This window comes from Cervus elaphus, chromosome 5, assembly GCF_910594005.1.
Source record: "Cervus elaphus chromosome 5, mCerEla1.1, whole genome shotgun sequence".
Lineage (NCBI taxonomy): Eukaryota > Metazoa > Chordata > Mammalia > Artiodactyla > Cervidae > Cervus > Cervus elaphus.
Window position 1 is genome coordinate 14,006,706 of NC_057819.1, and position 27,017 is coordinate 14,033,722.

General features: G+C 37.8%; 2 protein-coding genes across 3 annotated transcripts in view; both read right to left on the reverse strand.

Moving 5' to 3' along the window:
• MED13L (mediator complex subunit 13L) overlaps positions 1–27,017 on the reverse strand; it is a 285,924-nt gene that overhangs the window by 152,144 nt on the left and 106,763 nt on the right. The gene's annotated exons all lie outside the window — the stretch shown is intronic.
• LOC122693847 (enhancer of rudimentary homolog) lies at positions 22,589–23,220 on the reverse strand. Its single transcript, XM_043901743.1, has one exon. It carries the CDS (start codon positions 23,166–23,168, stop codon positions 22,878–22,880), a length of 291 nt encoding a protein of 96 aa, XP_043757678.1. The 5' UTR covers positions 23,169–23,220; the 3' UTR covers positions 22,589–22,877.

Consider the following 27,017-nt stretch of genomic DNA (forward strand, 5'->3'; position numbering starts at 1 on the left):
TTTCATTTCGTCCATCAGGCTGAGACTAATGCATTCTCGTTACACAACAAGCACATTTACAGACAGGAAAAAACTGTAATCACCTTTGATTAAGAGACAGCATATTTTTCCTATATGAGCTGCCAGCCACACTGACAGAGTAATTATTTTTTAACTGACAGGTTAAAATAGCAAATGTAGCAAAAATAACATCTGCCCCAAAGAGACAGAGAGATGACTACTATAAAGACTTCGTACACAAAGGTTTCTTAGACCAGGCTCAGTGCCATATCCTTGAGAACTGATGGGTACCTGGGCTTATATTTAAGCTACACAGTCTATGAGAAATAGAACAGGCTCTTTAAGCAATCTCATTCTATACACCCAATTCTTTACAGGTAAAAATTACAGAATTTCATTGGTCACTTTATCTGTAATTATTACTGACCTCCTTTCTACTTCTTTCACCATAGTACTACAAAATTCAACAGTACTATTAATCTTCTTCTCATTTTCCATTATACAAAATAATTTATCCCTTTACATAAAATGCTAGCCCAAAACAGAAAATCTGCTTTCCACCCAAACTGTAACAGCAAAAAAAGTGTAATTTTGATTAAAAACAGGGATATAGAATAATTTTCTATCATCCAGCTTCCTCAGTCACTGCACCCAATAAAGGTTTGAATTACACATATAAAAGAATATAAAAGACCTAATTTAAACTGAAAAAAGTCATAAACCACATTATATTGACAATATGTAAAGTCAATTTTCTTACAGAATTTCTTACTTCTTCACATACCCATACACTTGCAGTCTTTTGTGGGTTCATGCATATGTTGCTCACTTATTACTTATGGGGAGCTTGGTAGTTTACATATGTATTTATTAGCCAGAAATTAAAAGATTATACATTAAACAAAAATATTGGAAAGTATTTTTTCAAGGTTAGCAGACTGCATAATTAAGCATTTTTTAAAAGCTCTTTAGTCTCTCTTTTAAGCTTTGTATAATACACCTATATTTTACACCAAGAATGTGCTACCAAACTACCAAAACAATTTGTAAATGTGAACATTTGCTAAAACATTAAAGAACCAAAAGTGAGCAAATAACTGAAAAGGTCTGGTTCACGAAACTTTTGAGTTCTAAAAACAGCTTAAAAAAAAGAAAAAAACCCAAAACGGTTGTGTAGGGCAAATGAGTTTTTGTAAAGCAGTAAAATGTTTAGTTGCTGGATTATAGGTTTGCTGACCTGTGCCTCTACCACACCAAGCTAGAAAGTAGGAAATACACTGTTCATCTTTGATGTGTCTGTAAGAGGACCACTCAACTCCAACATGCATTTAAACACAGTGTGCTCTGAAGAGAAGTCTGGTGTGCATCACAGTATATCAGAATTACATAAGTTTAAAAATTTTATCATCTGGAATAAAAGAACATCTACTACAGAAGGTAACAATCATACAATTTTTACTCTACAGGTGCCCAAGTCTTATCTCTCTTAACTGTAAAAAACAATGACTCCCCCTAAACTAATCAAATTACTTCCATAAGCTTTCTGTTAGGAAAATACAAAATTAACCAGCAATATCCAATACATCACCACAAAAAAATTATTTTTAAAAATGCAGTATAAATGAATTCTTACTTTAATAAATAACCTGATGGTTTACATATAAATTTCCATTACATTACTGGCTCTTAGAAGGATCTCAAATCATTATTTTTCACTTTTAAAAGCAGGATCGTGTAAGTCTGCCCTGAAGTCTTCAAAGTTAGTTTATGCTTTAAAAAAAATTTTTAAACAACCTACCAGAAAGTATTAAAAGCGTCCCAAAACTTTAAATTGAAACATACACAGAAAGATGTTGCCTTTTCCCAAAACTTTTAACAAACTTTTAAACAGTTTCCAACTCATAAGCAAAAAATTTATAGATGACCTAAGCATTCCAACAGAGCCAACATTCTACTTCATGTAGGTGTTTCAACACTACAAGATTCCTTTGCAGTAACAAGATTCAATTACAAAAACTTTCAAGCGCTTTGGGAAATGAAGATCAGTTATTTACCCAGTGGTGTGAGTGAGTTCAATCCTATTTTCTTTCTAAACTTGGCCAGAATGGCATTTTGATTGGAGGGTGGGGCAACCCAGTAATTTTGGATCTGGCACAATCTGGAGCTGGGAAGGGCTGAGTAGGTTCAATAACACACGAGGCAGTGGTTTAGTCCCTGTGATCCTGGGAGCATGCTGTCCCATGGAAGAGTCCCTGCTAGTCTCTAGTCTTTTCCATCTCCACATTAAAAGTAGTATGGTTACAGTTTTATACAGATATAAACAATGGAGTTCTGCTACCGAGGATTCATTTGAAAGCATAAATAAGTACAAAGAGTTTGCAAAAGGACAGAACTTGCAAACCACTGGAAAAGGAAAAGTAGTAAACAGGACCAGAAACCCACAAAGGCTACTAGCACTACACTCCCTGGTGCCAACGCTTTTTTCACACTTATCTGCACTCTCTTTGAGTCTTTCCAGCCCTCCAACTCCATGATTCTAAGGATGAGTGCTAGCATATGAGAAAGCCTGCCAAGACAAAGTGTGAGGGCTTCAAACAGAGTCAAGTTCTACCCAATATCACAAAACCCAGTACACAACTCAACACTACAGTTAAGCATTCCTGGTTAATAGGCTATACAGGCTAGCCTTAGAATTTATCCACCAATTAGGCTTTTCACAGGGGGAAAAACATACGTTTCTTCCAAGTTATTAACTTATAGATGGCTTTCTGAAAACACAGTATTAATATTTACTTCGTCAATTGGTGTTTGTCCATGATGAATCTCCTTTCCAGTTTTAAAGTACAATTAAAAGTTACCATAATGAGCATTTATCACTGAGGAGAAAAGGAGAGAGTTTTGATAATGAAAAACAAACTCAAAAAGCTTCTGGAGTGCTGGTAAAATTTCTCAGGAGCTATATATTAGATGTCTTTGTACAATAATTCCTTTACTTTGAATGTAATTCTCTATCATAGCTCACAATTTTAAAGCATGCATTCAACTATGCTCCTAAAACATAAAATATATATATGAAATAACACAAGATTAAAATTCAATTGCATATATACTATAATCACATCTTTTAAGAATGCATGTTCAAATATCTTAAAACAAAATTAAAAAACATAGTAATTGCTATAAATTTTAAATTTAAGTACACGCTTGCAGGCATGCTCAGTTGTGTCCAACTCTTTGTGACCCCAACCAGGCTCCTCTGTTCATGGTTTGTCCCAGGCAAGAAACAGTACTGGAGCGGGTTGCCATTTCCTACTCCAGGGGATCTTCCCAGGCCAGGGATCCAACCCAAGTCTCCTGTGTCTCCTACGCTGGGGAGTGGATTCTTTACACTGCGCCACCTGGGAAGCCCAAGTACATGGATACACTCCTTAAAATAACAGTAAATATCTTAACTAAAATATACATATATTCAAAGGCAATATTATTCCTAAAGGGCTTAGCAAATCAAATATTTATCAGATAATAAAGAAAATAGCCTAAAGATAAAATGCAATAAACGTGAAACAGATATTATCTGGACAAAACATAAACTAACACTTTGTTGGGCTCCCCAGGTGGCGCTAGTGGTAAAGACCCCGCCTGCCAACGCAGGAGACCTAAGAGACTGGGGTTCCATCCCTGGGTGGCGAAGATCCCCTGGAGGCGGGGCATGGCATATACTCTGTAAAGTATATATATTGTTACATTTCCTTTACAATGCAGCTTCATCAAGAAGCAAAAACTTCTAAACCGCTCTCAATGTTTTCACTCTTGGCATTCTAAGCCCATTTTTCATGACAAAGTCAAGGTGATCTTTCCAAAACTTAAATCACACCATTGCATTCTTCTGTTTCAAACTCTACTCCAATGCCTTCACATGACATTAATAATCTATTTAAGCTCATTACCAGAGACTACAAAGTTCCATCTGATCTCATCTCTAACTATCTCTTTCATCTCCCAGGAGCTTACCAGTTTCAATAGCACTGACCTTCTGTTTCTACAAGTGAGCTTGGAGGTTTTTGCCCTTACTTTCCCCTGGGACTGCACATCTGGCTGGATTCAGTCTCAAATCTCAACCCAAAATGTCATTTCCTCCCAGAAGCTTTTTGCTAAATAACCCCCTTACCTAAAGTATCCCTATCCTTGCCTAGTCACTCACTTTCTTATCATTTGCATTGTAACACAGGATCATATGAAATTATTCATTCGTTTACTGTCTTTTATCCACACAGAACAATGCCACTTCCAAAATGCACAAGGGGAATGTCAATACTTGTGTACTTACGATATCATACACTGTGACCTCAAAAAAACCAAAACATTCAGAACTTCTCTGGTGGCGCAGTGGATAAGAATCCGCCTGCTGATGCAGGAACACAGGTTCAATCCCTGGTCCGGGAAGATCCCACATGCTGCAGACTAATGAAGTCCATGGGCCACAACTATTGAGACTGTGCCCTACAGCCCACAAGCCCCAACTGCTAAGCCTGCACGCCCCAACTACTGAAGCTCAAGCACCGAGAACATATGCTCTGCAACGAGAAGCCACCACAATGAGAAGCCCTCACACTTCAACGAAGAGTAGCCCCTGCTCGCTCCAAGTAGAGAAAGCCCACACTAAGCAACAAAGACCCAGCGCAGCCTAAAATAAACAAATAAATAAAATTATTTAAAAAATAAAAACATTCAAAGTGGAACAAAAGGCAACCCATCACCCAAAGACAATTTAATGTCCCTCAGCTTTTCAGACAAGGGAATTATGTACAGTATGGTAGCATGGTATAGCATGAGTCTAAGGTTTTTAACACTATGCACAACAGACACTTCCATAGAACACTTATCTTTATTTCTACTGATGATTTAAGGCAAGTGGTACACAGTCTCAGAGTTGTGATTTTATACAGTTTCCATGGAAACCAAATAGGGTCATAATTAAAGCACAAAAACATTTCTAAAGAAACAAGTATAAATGAAAGATGTGATGCAAATAAGATCTTATGTGAACCCATGATCATTAACAAGATTAGAATGACTAACGAGAAGGATTCTTGAGGGGAAAAATCAATTGAATTAAGTTAAGTTAAAATGCTTTAAAATAATGGCAATCAGTTCAGTTCAGTTCAGTCACTCAGTCATGTCCAACTCTTTGCGACCCCATGAATCACAGCACGCCAGGCCTCCCTGTCCATCACCAACTCCCGGAGTTTACTCAAACCCATGTCCATCGAGTCGGTGATGCAATAAACTATCACAATTTAAAGCAGTTCATGTAAGGACGTGAGCCTATATGTTTTTTTGTGTTAAAATCAGATAACTCTTAAGTTACAAAACTTCTATCCCAATACGGAACATTTAGAAACAAAATTAACTCATCATCTCTCCTCAGCATAACTGATGCTAGTAATCAACTATAGATAGTTGCTACTAGTATTATTATTAAGGACTCTTCATTACTATAAATTTATAATGTCCTCTAATTTCTGACTATCAGTCATATTCATCAAATTTAGAAAATAAAGTTACACAATTACTTAGCAACCTTAAATTCACATTACTTATTGATGTAACTATATATAAATGTGTTACTTGTTCCAGTCTTTAAGGTATGAGCCAGAAGTCTCCCTATAGTTATCTGAAGCCACATCTGTAAAGGCCACAGGAACATTTTTTTTTTTTGAGGGGGCGGGGGAGGTGGTAAGGAATACAAAAATATTTTTTTTTTTTGGGTAGAAAAACACTGTAGAATCATTTCTATGTAAGTTTTGGCAATGTTATATGGTTTTCTGAAGTTATCTTCAGTAGCATTATTCTCAGCTTACCTCTGGCTTATTCACGGACACCAAATTTTGTGATTCTCAAACAAAAATTTAACTAAATTTTAAGTATAACTTAATCACTTTACCAATAGTAAATTCTCAATTTGAAAGATGATATTTAAAAGATTTCTTTTATCTATTTGAAGATAACGCAAATATTATACTTTGAGCTAGTTATTAAAAATCCCATTTTCAAAAGAGATGTTTACAAATGAAGGTACACAGAGAAGAAACTGAAACACAATGGCTCTTTTAAGTTGACTAGACAACTATTCACTGTTCACATTCATTTTGTATCCTTCAGTCTGGAAAACCTAAGGGTCCTTTTAACTTTCAATTAGTCATATGCTGTCCTGTTTAATTTTTTCTCTGACCATTTTGCCCTTTTGAAGGTGAACTCAAATTAAGTCAAAAACATATAATACACAGACAGTAATTTGGAAGTGGATTTCTGCCTCCCCAAACCAGACATTATGCCTTGCCAAGGGAAAAACTGTATAAATAAGACTATTCACAAGATAGGAAGCATAAGCACATGCCCATTTACCTTCAGGGTAGTCACTGAAACTTCAAAGCACCATGAAAGGCAGCATCAATGCTTTTGTCTAAAAGATCTCAGAAAATGTAAGTGATCTTGGTTTCATAAATATCTAAGATTTTCCAGGAAACAAATAGGTTTCTTAAATTCACAAGAAACCACCTAAACATCTCTTATTAGCAATGAAAATCACAACCTCTTTCCTTGAAGGTGATCATACTTATATAAGTTTAAGAAAAAAAATTTTTTTGGCCACAATGGAATAACATAAAAATGTTTTACACTTGCTTTACTTTAGTTCAGGTTAAAAACAACTATTTTAAAAATAAAACTCCAGATTGCGCAGTTTCAATTTTCCACTGCTCATTTTCTATGACAATCTGACCAAGAATTTCCCTGGTGAGGAAAGAAGATGATATTCTAAAACCTTATTTTCAGAAAAATATCTGATTACATATCCAGTTTTTTCTGAAAACACTAATGAAAAGGTAATGATACAATAAACTGAAAGTTGGTTTTAGAAATGAGCAAGTGAAGCTCATCTAAAGGCCAGAAAGGACTTTCTGGAAAGAATGATAAGCATCTTGGAATCTCACTACTCACACACTGAGCTCCAATCTGCAGCCATTTCCCTCTGAGCCAATGCACTTGATGGGTGTGATAACAGATGGATCACTGTATCTGCCAACTTCCTGTGATGTACTGTATGGGGACTGATAATTTAGTGACTACAGAAGTCCTACAACAGACAATGCAAGCAATCCTGGCATTCGCTAAGTAGCTGCATGCAGTCCTTTGACAGTCTGTAGGTGTTGAATATATGTGGATCATTGTACAATGTAAAGTCTCTGCAAGTATCTATGCCATTTTGAAAAAAGGAAGAAATTAAACACTGGGCAAGCTAAGAACTAAATAGAACAAACAGGAAAGAACAAATATACTTAAAGTAACACTTTTTACTTAAGAAATATGAAAACCATATATTGTTCAAAAAGTTATTAGAGCCTCATGACCAGGTTAACTAGAAATGTATGTATACACCATGAAGAGCATCCACTGTGGGCCTAATTTTCAGGTTTCACAAGCAGGGTGATACTGTGTGAAATAACTCCTCGCTGTAGGGGGCTGTCTTGTGCATTATTCCCGGTTAATGGATGGTTAGCACCATCCCTGGCCTCTACCCAGTAGATGGCAACAGCACCCTACCCCCCAGTGGTGACAACCAAAAATGTATCTAAACACCGCTAAATGTCCCCTGGGGGACAACACCACCACCTCACTGAGAAGACAGTCTAGAACTGCACTCTCTCAATTCTAATGTTTACGTTGGAGTGCAGGGAGAGAATATAAGGAAAGCAGAGTGTTTATTCATGGAAAGCATACACAAAATACTCAAACATAATCTATATAGTGTGGATCAGCTAAGCACATATTACTATGAAGAGGAAAGGCCATCTAGAGATTTGGTGGCTAAATTGTTCACCAGGTTACGAAGGGAAATGAAAAGGCAATTTCCATTAACAAGCATGAGCAGTGTATTCTCTCTGCAAAATAGGAAGAAAATCATAGCTCCGCTACAACACTATAATACAATTGATACTGACAGTACGTTTGTCACAAATCCTCCTCAAATAAATTCTTCATTAAATCAGGCACCAATTTACAGAATGGTCAACTTTAACAGATGCTCAGAGATGAAACTCTCTAGGTTTCACGTTCTGGTTAAAAAAGTCATATCTGTGCATACACATATAAATGTGTGTGCGTGTATATAGTCAAAATCCAAGTGTAGACTCATTTGAAAAACATGGGTACTGAATTCAGTATGACCATCTTATTTTACTTGCACATCGCTGGAACCTGCCAAATATACTCAAGTTATTTGGGAGAGGATTAGTTTGTCATTTTTGCAGCACCTCTAATGTGATGCTCTTCTCTAAGTCTAAAGCACAAAATCTCTTTTAAAATATTGTTTCAGGATACCACACAATATAAGCACTTGGAGTAAAGTCCTATAATCAAATTAAGGATGCTATTTGCACAAGGAAATGCAGTTTTCTTCTCCTCATTTTCTGCCTGCTCTTTCTGCAATTTTACTATTGAGCAAAAAAGGAGGACTAAAAGCAGGGGTGGGGTAGAGGGATGATGAGAGGAACAGACTAACCAGGGGAAATGAACTCAACATTACTTACTACACAGTTGTAATTCTTTGATTAGGAACGAATTTTTGAAACTAGAGATTTTTGAAAATGATGAGTAAACTGGATTCACTAATGATAATACTGTCACAAAGAGAAAACTCGTTGGTAATTTGAAAGGAGGACATGAGTGAAGGGGCAACTTTTCCCTCAGCTAGTAGAGGCCATTAACAATATTGAACAAAACCAGAATTGATTTCTGGCAGGTCACTACACAAGCAGTCTTTATTTCCAAATTCTTGAAGGGCATCCATAAAACACAGCACTTCAACCTGGAGCACTCACTGCGCCAGTCAGCGCTGCCTTCAAGTCCGACTCTCGGCTCCCTCTACAAACGCAAAGGCTCAACCTAAGAGCAGAGACAGGAGCTCCTAACAATGTGGGAAATCCACACGCATGGAGGAGCGCTTGATCCAGGATGACTACAGACCAAGCTGGTAGTGAAACTCATGCTCCACTCAAAACTGGCTCCAAGACCATGGTGATTAATTTGTGACCCTCAGATACAGACAGACAGGCCCTCAACACCACAGCTCACCCAGCTAGATACCGTCTGTTTTCCAAAGATGGCTGGCACAACATATTCCATCCTGTGCTGTGCTTAGTCACACATCCATGTCCAACTCTGCAACCCATGGACTGGTAGCCCACCAGGCTCCTCTGTCCATGGGGATTCTCCAGGCAAGAATACTGGAGTAGGTTGCCCTGCCCTCCTCCAGGGGATCTTCCCAACCCAGGTATCAAACCCAGGTCTCCCACATTGCAGGTGGCTTCTTTACCATCTGAGCCACCAGGAAAATCCAAGAATACTGGAGCAGGTAGCCTATCCCTTCTCCAGGGGATCCTCCTGACCCAGGAATTGAACCAGGGGTCTCCCGCATTGCAGGCCGATTCTTTACCAGCTGAGCTGTTCTTTCTCCATTGTGACACTGCCACTCTTCTCATCAAGTAACAGGGAGTGCGTCGCCTCCCCTGAATCTAGATGGCTCTCTGTGAGTGCCTCAATACACAACATTTGGCCAGAGTGACACGAGGCTAGTCTCCGGGTTCAAAGCTTCAAAAACTGGCAGTCTCCACGTCCTGCCTCTTGGAATGCTCATTTTTAGAATCCAACCACCTCACTGTGTGAGGAAACCCTGTTCGCATGGAGAAGTCACAGGTGGTTGTTCTAGCTATCTTGGCTGAAGTTCTAGCCAACAGCCAGCACCAGCCACCAGCTATGTAAGTAAAGACAACCCCAGAGACTATCAGGTCCTTGCCACAGAGTCACTTTTAGTCTTGGAATCACACCAGGAGTCCTCAGACATCCTGGAGCACAAACTAGTAGCCCCTGTTATGTCTGGAGTTCTGACCCATAGAATCCATGGGTATAAAAAAATAGCTGGGGTTTTTTTTTGCCACTAAATAACTTATCCAGTGCAATCAGCATCCTAGGCAGAGTAGATTCAGTACTTCATTCACAAAAACAAAGCCCTTACGGTACTCATACTAGTCTTGCTATATAACATGATCTGGATGATTTATTGCTGGGTGACAAATCATTAAGGTAGAGGTGGCATACTGACAGTGAAAATATTAAATTTTAAAGGTACATGATTTCATTACCAAGTACAATATAAACAAAGATGTAGAGATTCAGTGAGACGAAATAGGAAATTTGTAACTTACAGCATTATATATTAATATAGGACATTTTTATGAAAAGTATTATGATGTAATGGAACACTGGGACAGTATTCAGACAGATGAGTAAAGACACAGCCAGACAATTCTAGCACCCAGCCATTCAGGTGTTCCAGTTTTCCCAGCTGAAGCCCCAGACACCATGATGCAGAGGTAAAACAGATCTACAATATGCCCTGCCCAAATTATTGATCTAAAGAATCTGTGAGCTTTTAAAAAAAAAAGGTTATTGTTTACACCACCAAGTAGAGGGTGGTTTGTTATGCAGCAGCTGATAACTGGAGCAAATGATAAGGGGAAGACCACTACAAGGAGGCAGCAGAGGTAGCATTTATTGTAAGAAACAAATGCTATCAAGCAGTCAGGCTAATGAAGATGTTAAGAAAAAGCTGTCCTCCCCACAAAAAAAGAAAAAGCTGTCCCAAATGGGAGAATGAGTATTAAGTCCTAAAGCAGGAAGAACTTGGAGGCATGAGATATGTCAAGCACGTGGCAAAGGCTAGATGATTCAGAGTTTTGTACGCCTTGGTGAGTTATTCAGAAATTATCTTCAGTGTACAAGGAAGTCACTGTAATGCTTTAAGTAAGACATTCTTTCAAAGATCCCTTTGGCTGCTGTGTTTCCTGATGGTAAATATGGAAACTGAACAAAACGCTCTGATTCCTTTAGGTCTACCACGCACACACTCAGTGTGTCTTAAAACTGGGTCTCCAGAAAACCCTTAAGCTCTCTACAAAATTAAATAATCTTTTAAAATTAATGTTTATTTGGGTCAACTGAATGCCACCACACAATTTCTGTGTGCATGCATTTACATGCGTAATTCCTCCACTGAGGTCAAATGAGAAAAGAACAAGACTTAGTCTATGTGTGTACCTACACATACAGACAAATGTACCAGATGTAGTCACACCACATGAGGGCCTGATGACGCTCCAGTAAACTGTGCAAAGGAAAGTTTTACAGGAGTTCCAACAGAAGGAAATGGTGGAAGAACTGAGTCATCACACTATTCACAAAATAGGCAAGCCAAAAAGAACAGATCTCTTTCAAAACAGACAGTACCAAACTCTTACAGAAAGTTATATTCAAGTAAACATCAGGTAGCATAAAATGCTATATTATTACTCTGTATTTTTACTGGTCATATAGTTTTGATGGTTACATTTAACCTGTAAAATTTTTACAGCTTGAAGTTTTATAATTATATATGCTATAAGTATAAGGCATTTATTTTTTATTAGTCACGTCTCTAAAATCATAATAAAATGCTGCCATACATAATATATGAATATATTATAAATCTGTGACTTTCACATCATTCAGTAGACACATGTTATATGTTCATTTTCATCAACATTTTCCTGGGTAAACTTAAGATCCCAGCTGACCTATGTCAATTATTTTAAGTTAGCATAAATAGAAGGGAACTGAGGTAAATCAACAGTAAATAACCAATATTCAGTTATTTTGAAATAATTCTGTCTTAAGAAATAGTCTTCTCCTTCCAATTTGTCTTTACTTGACTAAATCTTTTTCATTCTTCAAAGTCTAATTCAAGTACCACCTCTCTGTATAAACATCCCAGACCACTCCAGCAGAAATACTTTTCATTACCTCTGAACTCCCACATAATGTCTACACCATATCGAGGCATGCTTCCTAACACTGTTAGTTATTCCATGCATTTCTGTCACTAAGATGGCTGATGAGGAGATGACAATGTTGCTGTAGGTGCTATGATGATGATGACAATGGCAGCAACTATCTTCACTAAGTGATAATTTACATTCCAGGCACAAAATTCACTCTGTGGTAATCTCCATCTTACAGATAAGGAAACTGAGGTAACAATAATTATGTAATTTTCTCAAGGCCACAAGAACTAATGAAGGAACTAGAATTCAAAAATTCTGACTTGATTAACCAGGGTTAATCAAAGCATGGGCCTTTGAAATATCAGAGTCACAGGAGTGTGTGTGTTAGATAGAAATTCTCAGGTACCCCAAATTACACTAGCATCTCAGGGAAATGGTCTTGAGAATCTAGTAACAAGCTTCCCAAGTACATTCTTATATACGTTGAAGATTAAGAAACACAGTGCACCCGAACAGCACTGGGTGCCTCCATTTAGACTATTTTTTGAGGCTACAATCTGAAATAGCTATCCTCTGAGTAAAGAATACAGACAAGAGTAAGCCATTATTTAAATTTTATAGTTGTTAAAATCTGCTGCTGCTGCTAAAAAGATCTAATTACAAAAGACACAATGACAATTATTAAATTCTATAAAACATAATCCCCATTCTATAGGTATGTATAGCCTACACTTAGAAAGCAGTAATAATTTTCATGGTTTTCAAGTATTTTTCTTAAACATAAAGGAGTTTGCTGGTGGTGTTCAGTATAAAGCCTGGAAGAGTTGAGTTCAGGATAGAGAATGGATGGCAATGACATAGAAGGCTGACAGGGAAAAAGACTATAAAGAAAGGGAAAGAACCAAAGATTCCTTGAGTGGTTCCTGTTGTCTGTCAACCCTCTATTCTGCAGAAGAAGCAAAGGCCAAGCTAGAATGCTCCCATAACTGAAGTGTCTTTTCATAATTTTATGATTCAGTGAGGTGGTTGCTGAGTTAAACAACTGTCTTCCTACACCAGAGATCTGTCTTTGTCCATCAGGATGGATATGGGGAAGCTCAACTTACACACGCCTGACCTTGGTCAAGTAGTACGCCCTCAAAATACATCTGCAATATTGTGACCTATCAGAAAGGTGTGAGAAAGGTGTGAAATTTTTATTCTGTAGTATTTCCTTCATTCTGTTTTGTTTAACCAATGAATCTAAGGCACTACAGTTCAAGGTGTCTTAAGACAACTAAAATCTCTGGCTTAGGATGTTTTACTATATAAGAAAAGAGGAAATAACCAATATTTTCAAATCAAACCACCCTTAAATGCCTACTTTATTAGTAACTACTGAAAATCAGAGCAATTAATACATCTGATTAATGGAGGACATCACAAAACCATAACATAGTTGAGAAATATTTCTGATTCTCTGAGTCGACCATTGCCACCTTAGTGGTAACAAAGAGGTCAAGAAATGAGTGGGCTACAGATGACAAACCGAGCTTGCGATATGCCAAACTCTCACACTGCTTAACCAAGGGCCTTTGAACCAAGAAGATCATAGAGCATATTTCTCAAATTTTAACCCAGTCAACATTTCAAAGTTTGAAAACCAGGAACTTTACATAGTGTACTATATTTTACTTATTTTATCTATTACATAAATTAAAAGATAAATCACAAGGTGATTCAATGATGGATTGGTGAAAACTTGGTAGGTCTTCCAAACTACACTCAGCAGGAAACAATGAATCATAATGCAGATTCTTTTTTCATAAAGACATCACAATATCCAAAGAAAACACTGATTTTCAGCAGTGTTATAATTCCACCAAGGGGTCCCAGTTCATAAGTGAAATAGTTTGTCATGTAAAGTCAAACCTAAAATACTTTGTAATACCTACCCATTCTTTTTTAAAGAAAAGATAAATGACACTCCCACAAGTTACCATAATGTGTATCTTTGTTTTGTTTTTTTTTAACATCTTTCCAATCTGGTTTTAAACTCCTTAAGGGTAGAGAATGTGTCTTTTATCTCCTTTGTCTCATAAAGCAGGTGGGACAAGGTAGTATGTGCTTGCTGAGTATTTACTAGATGAATAAACGGATGTGAATTGTTCCAGTTTCCAAGGCAGATAGGACATTTATAACAATTTTAAGTGTACTTTATTTTTATAACTTCCCTAGGAACAAAATTATCTGAAAAGGAAAATTTGCATAAAGTGAGCAAAAAGCATATCCTCCTTTTTTTCCCCAGCATACTCTATCCTCCTCATCTTGCTTTATCTTCCTCCAGAGCACTTACCACCATCTGACATGCTATATATTTATGTGTGTATACTGTCTGATTCCTTATCCCATCTCCTACTAGAATGTAAGCTTAATGAAAGCAAAGATTTCTATGCTTTGTTTCAAAGCTATATCCCCAGGGCTCAGAACATTCCCTGGTGTACTGTAAACATTCAATAAGTATCTGTCAAATCCATCTTCAGAGTTCATTAACGGTGTTTTTGTTTCTTCCAGCAGCATCTTTAGAGCTCTGATTTGATACTAACAAATGATTAAGTCTTATGGATATGCTATATGCACATAAACAAAAATTATTTCATCCCTTATGAAATACTTTGAGGTCTTTGAGGTGTTTCACATATATAGCAGGTACCTGAAGAAAGGCATATTTAAGATAGCAAGCCATCACATACTCATTTAATCACAAAAAAGGATCCAGAAAAGCAATTACTAAAACTGGTGTTAAGACCATAGCCTTCAATAACAATTGGTCATCCCTCATGTTAAACATCTCTCATGCAGCAGCAAAAGCCTGATTCAGCCCTGACTTGAAGAGTATCACAGTACCAATACTATTCCTATAAGTTCTAAAATTATTTCCGGGGGGGGGGGGCGTCTAACTAACATTATTCCTATGCAGCAAGAAAAATGGCTAAAATGACATAATCATAACATTGTATCTAATTACATTTTAAATGTCTACTTGCTTTGCTTGACTGTTAAGTTGCAGGTACTACAAGGTCTGTCTCCTTCAATCACGAATTATTTCATTATTTGCTACTCAAAAGAACAAAAAACAAAATCTGTTCCCTGTCCAATAGAACATAATAATCATGAGTGCAGAGAGATGACAGGACTGAGCACAACAAATAAATATTTGTTTAACTGAATTCAATACAGAGATCAAGATGCCAATAAAACTAATCTTCAATCTACAACCTTATTTCTAGAGAATTCAATTATCATATTAAAGATCCATACCAGGAACTTAATAGGAAAGCAATTAAGTAAGCCTCAATTAATCTGTTAACATTCTGTTTCAAACCAATATTAAAGCTATGCATAACCAGTTACTGTAATTACATAAATGAAGGGCTATAAACATTAGGTGGCAGCAGCAGTACACTGTACTCTAATCCTGAAATTGATTTTTTTATACCCTCATATATAGAAATTTGATCCATAAATGGGGCTACACAAATAGACTCACACATAAAATGTGCAAAAGGATCTGAAAACACAATAACAAAACATAGTAACTCTTAGTATCTAGACTCCTCAAATTGTTCTTTAATAAAAAAATAATTGAGCAATTTCAAAAAGCATTGGCAATTTCCTATCTGAGTTTAGTCACTCAGTCATGTCCGACTCTCTGCGACCCCATGAATCACAGCACGCCAGGCCTCCCTGTCCATCACCAACTCCCGGAGCTTACCCAAACTCATGTCCATCGAGTCAGTGATGCCATCCAGCCATCTCATCCTCTGTCATTCCCTTCTCCTCCTGCCCCTAATCCCTCCCAGCATCAGGGTCTTTTTCAATGAGTCAACTCTTCGCATCAGGTGGCCAAAGTACTGGAGTTTCAGCTTCAGCATCAGTCCTTCCAATGAACATCCAGGACTGATCTCCTTTAGGATGGACTGGTTGGATCTCCTTGCAGTCCAAGGGACTCTCAAGAGTCTTCTCCAACACCACAGTTCAAAAGCATCAATTCTTTGGCGCTCAGCTTTCTTCACAGTCCAACTCTCACATCCATATATGACCACTAGAAAAACCATAGCTTTGACTAGACGGACCTTTGTTGGCAAAGTAATGTCTTTGCTTTTTAATATGCTATCTAGGTTGGTCATAACTTTCCTTCCAAGGAGTAAGCATCTTTTAATTTCACGGCTGTAATCACCATCTGCAGTGATTTTGGAGACCCCCAAAATAAAGTCTGACATTGTTTCCACTGTTTCCCCATCTATACTTAAATTTTTGTTTCATATTGGTTCTCTCATAATCTATATTCAAGCAGCCAACTCCTACCTTCAAAATTATATGTACAATATGACTACTTATCACCATACCAATCAAATCCAAGCCACCATCAGCATTCACCTAGATCATTACAACCACTTCCCTGCCTCTGTACTGTCCCACCCCATCCCAGCCCCAACCAATCTGCTCTCCACAGGGTAGCTAAAGGGATCCTTTAAAGGACCCAGGTCACCTCATGCCTCTGCTCAGACCCCTTCAGTGGCTTCCCAACTCAGAGGAAAGCCCTACTTTGTCTTCAATACCCTTTGTGAATGCACCTACCAGCTTCACCCCCACTACTCTTCACGCTCACTCCTCTCCAGCCACACTCATCCTTCATCAGGTCAACACGCGCTCTCCACCTCAAGAGCCTTTGCATTTACTCTTCTCTCCTCCTGGTATGCTCTTCTGACAGTCGCCCCCAGTTTTTCCCTCACATCTCAGATGCCAACGTAATCAGTGAGATCATTCTATTTAAAATAGCGACTATGTTTCTGACTGCTTCACTCTTCTCTCGGACACTAATCAGCATCTGATACACTTTATATTTTGTGTTCCTTTACTATCTCCTCTAGAAATTGAAAGCCACAACAATCAACATTTCAGTATGTTTTCTTCACTGTTTGGTCCAGAGTTGTAAATAGTATCAGGTAAGTAAGTAGTGGCAGTCAATTATTTTCAGTAATGACTCCTGTTATCAAACAAGCTTACAGCAATAACTTTACAGCTGGTTCTGACTTAAGACTGCCTGAAAAGTTCAAGAGTACTATTGGTTTATTTACTATTTTTAAGTTCAAGTATGCATAATTTGAGTATGTATATGTATAAAAATGAAGTGATACTTTTAAAATACATACATTTTTAAAGCAATAAGAACCTGAGTCAAATGTGTTGCACTGACCTAATACGTTGGAATTATATTTTTATGTTAACATTTTCTTTAAAATACAATATATGGATAAGTTCAAACTATATATTTTTTAAAATAACTATTTTTAGTGTCTTCAAATATTAAGAACTGCATGTAGCCATGTTCTTCCACTCAAATCAAACAGGTGAATTCAAAATTGCCTGTTACATTTTTAATCTTATCTACTGGCAAGCTTTGTGGCTTCAGGCTCTGCTGGTTTCAGAGAGAGAAAGAATTACAGGTTTGCTCTCCACTAAATGACTCTATAATCGGTGCTGATTGCTTAATTCTGAACTACATCAGTAGCTAACCACTGATTATGAAATGCCTGGATCTAGTTTATTTTCTTTACTGTTTACATTCTGTAGAATAAACATTTGAGCAAGAGATGGAAATACTAAAGAACCTCAAGGAATTTTCTTTATACCTGTAATATACCTTTAAAATTCTCACATGCCCTTTGTTAGGATGATCAGTATTATAGCTAACCTCCTAAAGAGTGACTTTGAAAGCATCTCAACACATACGTGAAAGAGTCATCCCTGTCACTTATTAACTTTAATATGTGGCAAGGGCTTTTTTCATATAGCATACTTGTACATGTTCCAAAGAAAAGGTTACCAAATTGCCCAGAAAAGATTCTTGTTTTTGTTTTGCTTTGTTGCTGTGCAGAGTAGTAAGCAGGAGAGGAATGGTAACACAGTATGAAGAGAAATCAGAAATTTAACAAATGTGGAACACTTGCTTTTTTCTGTGTCAAACTAGGGAGGTTACGTGTTCCTTTGCCCTAACAATGTACGCAGAAAATTATCATGCCACAGTTTACGCACTTAACAAATAAAATGCAACACAAAATTATTTCTTGGTCATAAATTAACTAAAAGATAACCAGAGCCATGGAAATTTAGGTATACCCACTATTGCTTGAAAGTTGGCTTAGAAAGATCTCAATTAATTACAAATAGGTTGTGTTCCAAAATTTAATTTGTAAATTAACTAACTTGGAATTAAAAACTTTGTTCTCTCACAATAACAGTGTTAAATATAGCAATTAGGTTCCCAGTTTGTCCGTAACAGCTGACACTACCTTAATTTACACTTCTTCTAAAGAGTTAATTCACCTCCTTCTTCTCCGGGACCCCTTTCTTCAAAAAGGTTTTAACTGTGCATTAATTGACTTCTGTAGTCTAAGCTACACATCACCACTTTATATGCTTTCTATATATTCCTATGAAAACAAGAAAACTGCAGGTCAAGGCAAAAAAAAAAAAAGAGTGACAGAGAATACTTTCTGTCCTTCATGTCTCTGAAGAGGGCTAGACCCTGATGGGTTTGTTCGCCTTCCTCAACGGGATAGATTAATGTTACAAATCCTAAACCATGTAAAATGAGTATACAAAACCTATTTTCAAGCAAAAAGAAAATCACAGTAATTTCTATCTTTATAAAATCAGATTACTGATTGGCTAAAAGAGACCACACACACACACATACCTCCTTAAAATTCCCAATTATTTAGCCAATGCTATAGAACTTAATAAAAGCCAGGTGGTCAGACAGAAGCATAGAATAGGCACATATGCAGCTTATCTTTGCTCTGGCTTTTCCTCTACCCCTGGGTTCCACATGCCACACACTAACAAGAATCCTGACTGAACTGAGAAATTTTTGCTATTCCACTGTCCCAAAGGCTTAACTTACCATTTGGAAGTACTCACACCATGATTCCATGTAAAGTAATGCTTGAAAATCAGCATCCTTCATTCCTAAATCAAACTTAGCAGCAACAGGGCCACATCCTCATCTAGGGTAAGGAAGCAAAGTTGCTGCCCAAGCATTCCCCCAAATTCCCCTATCTCCTGCTGTCCTGAGGGGCTTCCCTGGTGGCTCAGATGGTAAAGAATCTGCCTGCAATGCAGGAGACCTGGGTTCGATCCCTGGGTCAGGAAGATCCCCTGGAGAAGGGAATGGCAAACCACTCTAGCATTCTTGCCTGGAAAATTCCAAGGACAGATGAGCCTGGTGGGCTACAATCCATGGTGTCACAAAGAGTTGGACACGACTGAATGACTTGCACTCACTCCATTGTCCTGAAGAGCTTGGCTCCCCTACTCTGCAACTCTAAGTAAGACAGATTTCAGATACCTTTTCTGAAATTCTGGGTGATTCTGACTCAGATCTGAGGATCTCTGTCCAAAATCTATTCTTCAATTTAAAAAAAAATTTTTTAATGGTTTTTTTTTCCTTTAATGAGAGCGCCTACCCCAAAACATGGAACTTTTGCTCAAAGCAGTCTCAATAGAAATTCTTTATACTAAAAATCAATTTGGCTAATATAACTAATAGCTCACCTACTGAACTTTTCATTATGAATTCATAGCCACTATGAAGGTATGTTCTCTAGAACTCCAACTACTTCATGGAGAGACTTTTTAAGGATTAACTGAGATAATATCTAAAAGTACCTAAAACTGTCTCCAGCAGAGGGTAAATGTTCCATAAAAGATTATGGTAGTCTGTGCACATAAGCAGTCTGACTGCTAGAGCTAATACATTTAACAGATTTAATTATTTGCTACCTAACAATCAACATCTATGCTACACTGCTTTCAAGCTGCAATTCATGGCATTGCTATACCGTTTCTGCCGTATGGTTGCTCCACTTAGTTCACCCCATACCACTTACAAAGGTAATTACATGTGCCTACGTGCCTAACAAAATAGCAGCGCAGGGCACAAGATTGTTGTCAGTATACTAACTTCATATTATGATTCCATTACCTTCACATGGCCATTTAAATAAAGCTGGCTTATCAAAATTATCCTCTTCAGATCAATAAATTACTCGTGTGTGTGTGTGTGTGTGTGTGTGTGTGTGTTTTCCATAAGACGGCTCTAGTATCGCTTAGTTATCTAAAATCATTCAAAACAATTGTTGGATTGCATTGTGACAGCTGTCATATATAAGCGTGCATAAAAAAAAAAAACTTTTCAAAACTGGGGAATTTTTGTGTTGAAAATTTTGTGAATTTTCACATTAAGGACGAAAAAAGCAATATTTTGGCATATTATGCTTTATTATTCCAAGAAAGGTAAAAAGGCAACTGAAATGCAAAAAAGATTTGCGCAGTGTATGGAGAAGGTGTTGTGACTGATCGAATGTGTCAAAGTAGTTTGCAAAGTTTCATGCTGGAGGTTTCTCACTGGACAATGCGCCATGGACAAGTAGATCAGTTGACGTTGATAGTGACCAAATCAAGACATTAATTGAGAACAATCAACGTTACACCATGTGGGACATAGCCAACATACTCAAAATATCCAAATGAAGCACTGGAAATCATTTGCCCCAGTTCGGTTATGCTAATCATTTTCATATTTGGGTTCCAAATAAGTTGAGCAAAAAAAATCTTGACTGTATTTCCACATGTGATTCTTTACTGAAACATAACAAAAATGTTCCATTTTTAAAATAAACTGTGACGGGCAACGAAAAGGGAATACTGAACAATAATGTGGAATGGAAGAGACTGTGGGGCAAGCAAAATGAAACACCGCCAACCACACCAAAAGCTGGTCTTCATCCAAAGAAGGTGAAGCTGTGCAGATGGCGGGATTGGAAGGGAGTCCTCTATTATGAGCTCCTTCCGGAAAACCAAACAATTAATTTCAACAAATACTGCTCCCGATGAGACCAAATGAAAGATGCACTTGACAAAAAATGTCCAGAATTAGTTAACAGAAAATGCATAATCTTCCATCAGTATAATGCAAGACCGCTTGTTTCTTTGATGATCAGGCCAAAAACTGTTACAGTCTGGCTGGGAAATCTGATTCATCCACCATATTCAGCAGACATTGCACCACTGGATATCCATTTATTTTGGTCTTTACAAAATTCTCTTAATGGAAATTTTAAAAAGTTTCATTTTTACTTAAAAACCAACCCAATACTATCCATTCTGGCCAACCCCACACAATCCACCTCATACCAAATAGGGGAGCCAAACTTCTAAAAGACAGAGTGCTCTTTAGAGGAGATGGAAACAAGTTTAGTTATTCTGTGTCTCCTGATATATTGTTTGATATGGCAATGCTAACGTCAACCAAATCAATGGTCTAAATGGCAGATGAAAACTGTCAAAAGGAATCCTGACACTTAACCTCTTTGGACATCAGTATGCTTCCTTTAAGAGTTCCTTATCATAGGCTGACAAACCACCTGAGATGGATTTCCTAGAGCAGAGTCTCAGGGTTAGCTGGACCTTCAAAGGCCCCTTCCAGTCCTGAGGTTCTATGTTCTTTCCTATTACTATATGGTTTTCAGAGTAAATAGCATATAGTAGTTTCTGAGTAACTGTTGCAACTTTACCAACTAGCCTCAGCCTAGTGAGAGAAAATTTTTTAAATTCCCCATACAATAATAATATTTTAATATCATGCTCCAGGTTATCTGCAATATCTAAACAAATCAACAAGCAAGAAAAATTTAATCCTTTCCTATCTGGGACAAGAAATGTTTAAAAATTGTGCTAATGACAATTAACCAGTCCCTTGAATAATGCAGGTTAGCAGCATCAACCCTTGATGCAGTGGAAAATCTGCATCCAGGGTTCCACATTTCTGAATTCCACCAACAGTGCATTGTGTAGTACTGTCGCATCTTCTGTGGGACCTATGGAGTTCAAACCCACGTTCAACTCCACCTATGGAGTTCAAGTCAATTGTACTTTAAATTTTTAAGAAACCTTCTAAGTAGCCCCAACTCAAGAAGAGTGGCAAAGGCACAGATCAAAATTTCAAATGTACATCTATGACAACAAAGACGATCACCTCTCAAACACCTGTGCTGTGCATTTCATGTGCAAGAAGGAACTACTGGAGCTGTAACAATAATTATACCCCTGGGCTCATGCCCGCAAAAATGACAGGAGACATATATTCACTTAGCTAACATTCAATAAATATATGTATCTTTGTTGACTGTTATGTACCTTTGGCTGTGCGGGGACTTCTCTGACCCCAGAGATAGAGAACTTGTGCCCCCTGAGGTGAAAGCAGAGTGCTAACCACTGGGCTATCAGGGAACTCCCACAACCAATATTCACTAAGCAAAAATCTGTGTTTAGTTAGAAACACTGGGGGTGGGGGGCAGGGGTGCTAACCCACTGTATTAGTTTTTGCCAGGTTTTGCAAAGAAAAAAAAAAGGAAAGGAATGGAGAGGGTGGGAAGGAGGGAGGGAGGAAGAAAAGAAAAAAAAGCAGGGAGCCAAATCAAAAACTTATCAGAAACTGTTTCGCTTTTCCTCTTACAATTTTTTTTTTTTTATAACTAAAGAACATTTATTTGTTTTTCACCAAGACTTTATCTTGAGGATGTAACTAAACTGCGCCTCCACTCCCCACCCCAATTTGAAGGAGGATTAGTACAGTGGATGTTATAAAGCAGGTATGAACAGTTTGAGGGACTGGAACCAATGTTAACTGACAAAAACCAACTTCCATCTAAATCATCATAAAAATGTTTAAGTAAAAAAAAGGGGGGGGGAGGGGGGCAAAGGGGTTTTCAGATTGGACAAGATCATCACATTTTATCTAATACATTCAATTCTGGCTAGGGTATACCAAAATGGAAACAGGATAACTATAATACAAAACTTCCACTACAGCACACTGCACATATCTGTGTTCCAAGCCCACCCCCATTCCCCTAATGCTTCCAAACTCAACTATTTCCCAGCCTGTTGGGCCTGTCAACAAAGGAGCACGTAGATCTTCTCTTTAATCCAATCTTTGTTATAAGGCTGGTATGTCTGGGTATCAGCTCGGTAAACAAGGCAGCTGAGGTCTGCCAGGTCATCAATAAAATCAAACAACTGACTGATATCATATGTGATAGAGGGGCTGTTGGGATTCATTCTCTTCAGATGTTCTTCATACATTTTACAAACACCTTCCATACACTCATTCACAGATTCATAGTCAGCGTAAGTTCTGCCTTCTGGCCTCTTGATAGGCTGTACCAGCAAGATGGTGTGAGACATCGCGCCAAAGTCTCCCACTGCAGCCGATGCCGACTCCGCCGCCGCACACGAGCTTACCCGCAACGCCGCTTCCTCTTACAATTTTAAGGACCAGCCATATTTCTGAAGCCCTGATATCTCTTACTATTCCATGTTCAAACAGCACCTCACTTCAATATGTGCTAAGTCGCTTCAGTTGTGTCTGACTCTGCGACCCCACGGACTGTAGCCCACCAGGCTCCTCTGTCCATGGGATTGTCCAGGCAAGAATACTGGAGTGGGTCGCCATGTCCTCCTCCAGGGGATCTTCCCCATCTAGGGATCAAACCCACATTCTTGTGTCTCTTGCACTGACAGGTGGATTCTTCACCACTAGCGCCACTATATTGTCCAATATGACATTATATTGGATCAAAGCATCTAGTTTTCCTCATGGCCCATGTAAACTGCTGACCGTGAAACCCAGAGAACTGCCAGATAGCTCCATCTTATCAGACTCTTCACATCATGAGTAATTGTTACCAGTATCAATAAAATATAAAACAGAATTGTTTTCCTGTGACTGCTATCCTGGCTGCATACAACCCCTGTAAAAGGTATGGGGAAGTAAGTCCACACCTGGAAATCTTCACCAGACAACAGAGTCCTTCTGACTGAAGGAGGCGAGCTTGCACTGATGAATCTGTCGCAGAAGTCTTAGTAGCAAGTTATTATTAGTATCATAATGATGGTAACAAAGTATCAAAATCACAGAATGCCAGTGGGGGGCGCAATTCAGATAAGCACAGATACATACAAAGATTTAGTCTTCTCCCACAAATTGGGAGAACAGAGGTTACAGGATAGCTTTTATAGGATGAAAAAGGATAATAAAAATGTCTTTTTTCCATGGTGGGGGTGGGGTGGGGGGTAACTCAGATAAAGACTCTGGTGACAGATGTAAAATTCAAACCTTATTAGAAGACTACAACTCTAAACTTAAGTGCTAAAGATTTCTTTCTAGGCTTTAAAATAACCACCCTGCTTTCAAAAATAAAATAGCTTATTTTGACTTTGTTATCTGGGGAGAAGACAGTAAAAGGAAAGGGGAGTGCTAAAATTTAGGGTTCCTTCTGGAGAATGTTAGTCTTTGCTATGAAGTGGCAGGGAATCGGATTCAAGGTCCATCTATTCAATCAATACAGAACCTTTCAAATCTCTAACTTGTCTTCAGTTTCCCGTTTAAATTTGATTCTCATTACTGCCTTTGATCCACTCTTCTCACTACTTCTCAGACTATTTTACTAATAAACACAGCTCTGATCATGTCACTTCCTTGTTTCAATAAATTTCACTGACTAAAAATAAAGTCCAATGATCTCAGAACTGCACTTTTCTTGCCACCTGTTTGGTTTTCTTCCTTCTGTCTATACATTCCCAACTACTAGCAATGCTCCATTGTAGATACTCTGATCATACCCTATATTCATACCTTTGTTTATACACTATACCATGTACCTGGAATAGGTTACCCAGCTCCTGTATCTGCCTACTACTATGCCATGTTTCCCATACAATTTTCTTCATGTAACTCCAGGTGGAATTAATTTCTCTCTTTCTTGACTTCTCAAGGCATTCTTAATTATATTACAGACCTTCTCACATCTTGTCATATATTATAATTAGCTATGTAAAGTGTCTTACACTCCAACAGATTACAGGCTTATCAAAAGGGACTTCCTAGAGCTCAGCAATCATATCCTACTCTTAAATATACGCCCAATAACCCTAAAAAAGAAGTCCACATGTCTTAGGTCATCAGTAAATATACTGATTCTGTCAAACATGCTTCCAAATTTCACTTTTTAATTCTCATCTGATAAAAAGAGCTAGTTTCGTAAAGAAGAGGCCAGGCTGTGTCCAGAAACTCAAATGGTTTGTGACTAAACAAGGAAGCAACTTAAAGATGGATATCTGGTACAGGAGCCTCTCACAACTTATCTAAACACAAATCTTTCACCAACATTTAATCAAACTGTGAAGAACAGGTAATAATCGGAATATGGAAACAGGGAGATTAAGAAGAGATGTGAGAACAGAGATGACCCAAGCAGAAGAAACATGAAAAAAGGCAAGAGAGAACTGACATTAAGGATGGTTTGGCTAGAAATGAATGACTGAAAAATGTTAGATTCCTTTCAGACGCCCCCAGAGAGCCTGGAACTAGTTAGCAATAAAATATATTTGGTAAAAGAATGATAAAATAATATTCAAGGAGAAGGGGCTGGCGGTGAGGGGAAGGAGAAGAAAGGAAAGGGAAAGACAGGAGAGGGTCAGAGAGGTATGACATTTCCTTCATTTTGGTTTTTTAACATTTCCATAGTGACATAAAAAGATGCCCTCATCTCCCTTGAATTGGATCATATATCAATTAAGTATATACATTAAGTATATACTTTTAATAAATGCATATATGGAGATATTTAGCTGTCAAAAGAATGGCTCTAACTGCAAAAATCTTTCAAAGACCTAACTGGTATCAGAGCTGATGTTGAGATTGCTGCTATACCAGCACGGCCCTAAGCCAAACCTCTTGTCCTGGCTGACCGTGCAGACTGTGTCACTGGACATTCACTTCACACAACTTGCAACAACCACCAAGTGTCTAGTCCTCTTGCGTCTGCCTAAGGTCAGATCCTACCTTTCCTCACAGTAGAATAGATTATCAACATACTCAAAATACTACAACAAAGTCTTGGAAAGAAACCAGGAGGACAAAAAGTCACTTCTGTTCTTCTTAAAATCTAGATATTGTCATCATCCAATAAATCAAAGTTCTATAATGAGTGAGGTGAGAAAGCCTTAATTCACCGTGCTGGCATTCCAAATTTCCCAAGCATCCATCTTGGTCTTGTCTTCTACTTCCTGAATACACCTCTGTTCTCCAGCTTTTAAATTCCCCTACCTGCTCCCTAAAGGCACTCCACTGACACGCAGAGTTATCTATTCTTACTCGAGTCTCCCACTGTACTCAAACACACTGCATTTCCTAACTTTTACTGTTATCTGTGTAGGATTGTAAAGCTGGGAAGACAGTGAAAACTTACCTTATTAATGGGTACTTTAGACTAATGGAAAAAATATAAGCTTTGGAATTAGAGAGGGCTTGATTTGAAACCCAGATCTGTTGCTTCTTGGTTGTATAGTCTCAGGCAGATCATTTATGTCTCTCAGTAAGTTTCCTCTTCTGTAAATATAATCTATAATATATCACTACCAGTTATTCAAAGAATTAGAGCTAGTGTATGTAAAGCATATGGCACTATACTAGGCACATAGTAAGACCTAATACATGGCAGTTATTATTGTCATTCAATTTTGTACACCCCTTCACTCCATTCCCAAAAGTCCATCACATCGCCTTAGTGTTTTTTTAAAACAATGAGAAAATTAAGATGACAGAGAATAAACTGGACCCACAATTTCATCTTAACCAGGCTTGATGCAACCAAAGTCATGGGGGTAGGGGGTTGGGTAGAGTACTGTTTAATTCTAACACTGTTATTCAAAAGAAATGTGTATAAGAGGTCTCCATGAAGATGCCAATTTTCATATAATTGGTTAAGAGATCAGACATGTCTTAAGCTACTATAGAAATGTCAGAAATGTTAAATGCTTTAAGTGAAAATATTTCTTTATGTTCTATCTTTAAATTGCTTCTTTGATGAAAAAGAAAATTATTTCAAAAGGCATCATGAAGAGACCACATTAAGCAGGGGGTGAGGAGAGATTTAACAATAAACATATACAATGGAACTCCTCTGTTGCAATGCCTGTAGGAAAATATGGGAGTGTTACATGTATCCCATGGAGAGGCCTGAACCTGAGCAA

Bases quoted from the DNA above. Each gene is read 5' to 3' on its own strand.
- LOC122693847 (XM_043901743.1), bottom strand. From the start codon at position 23,168: ATGTCTCACACCATCTTGCTGGTACAGCCTATCAAGAGGCCAGAAGGC.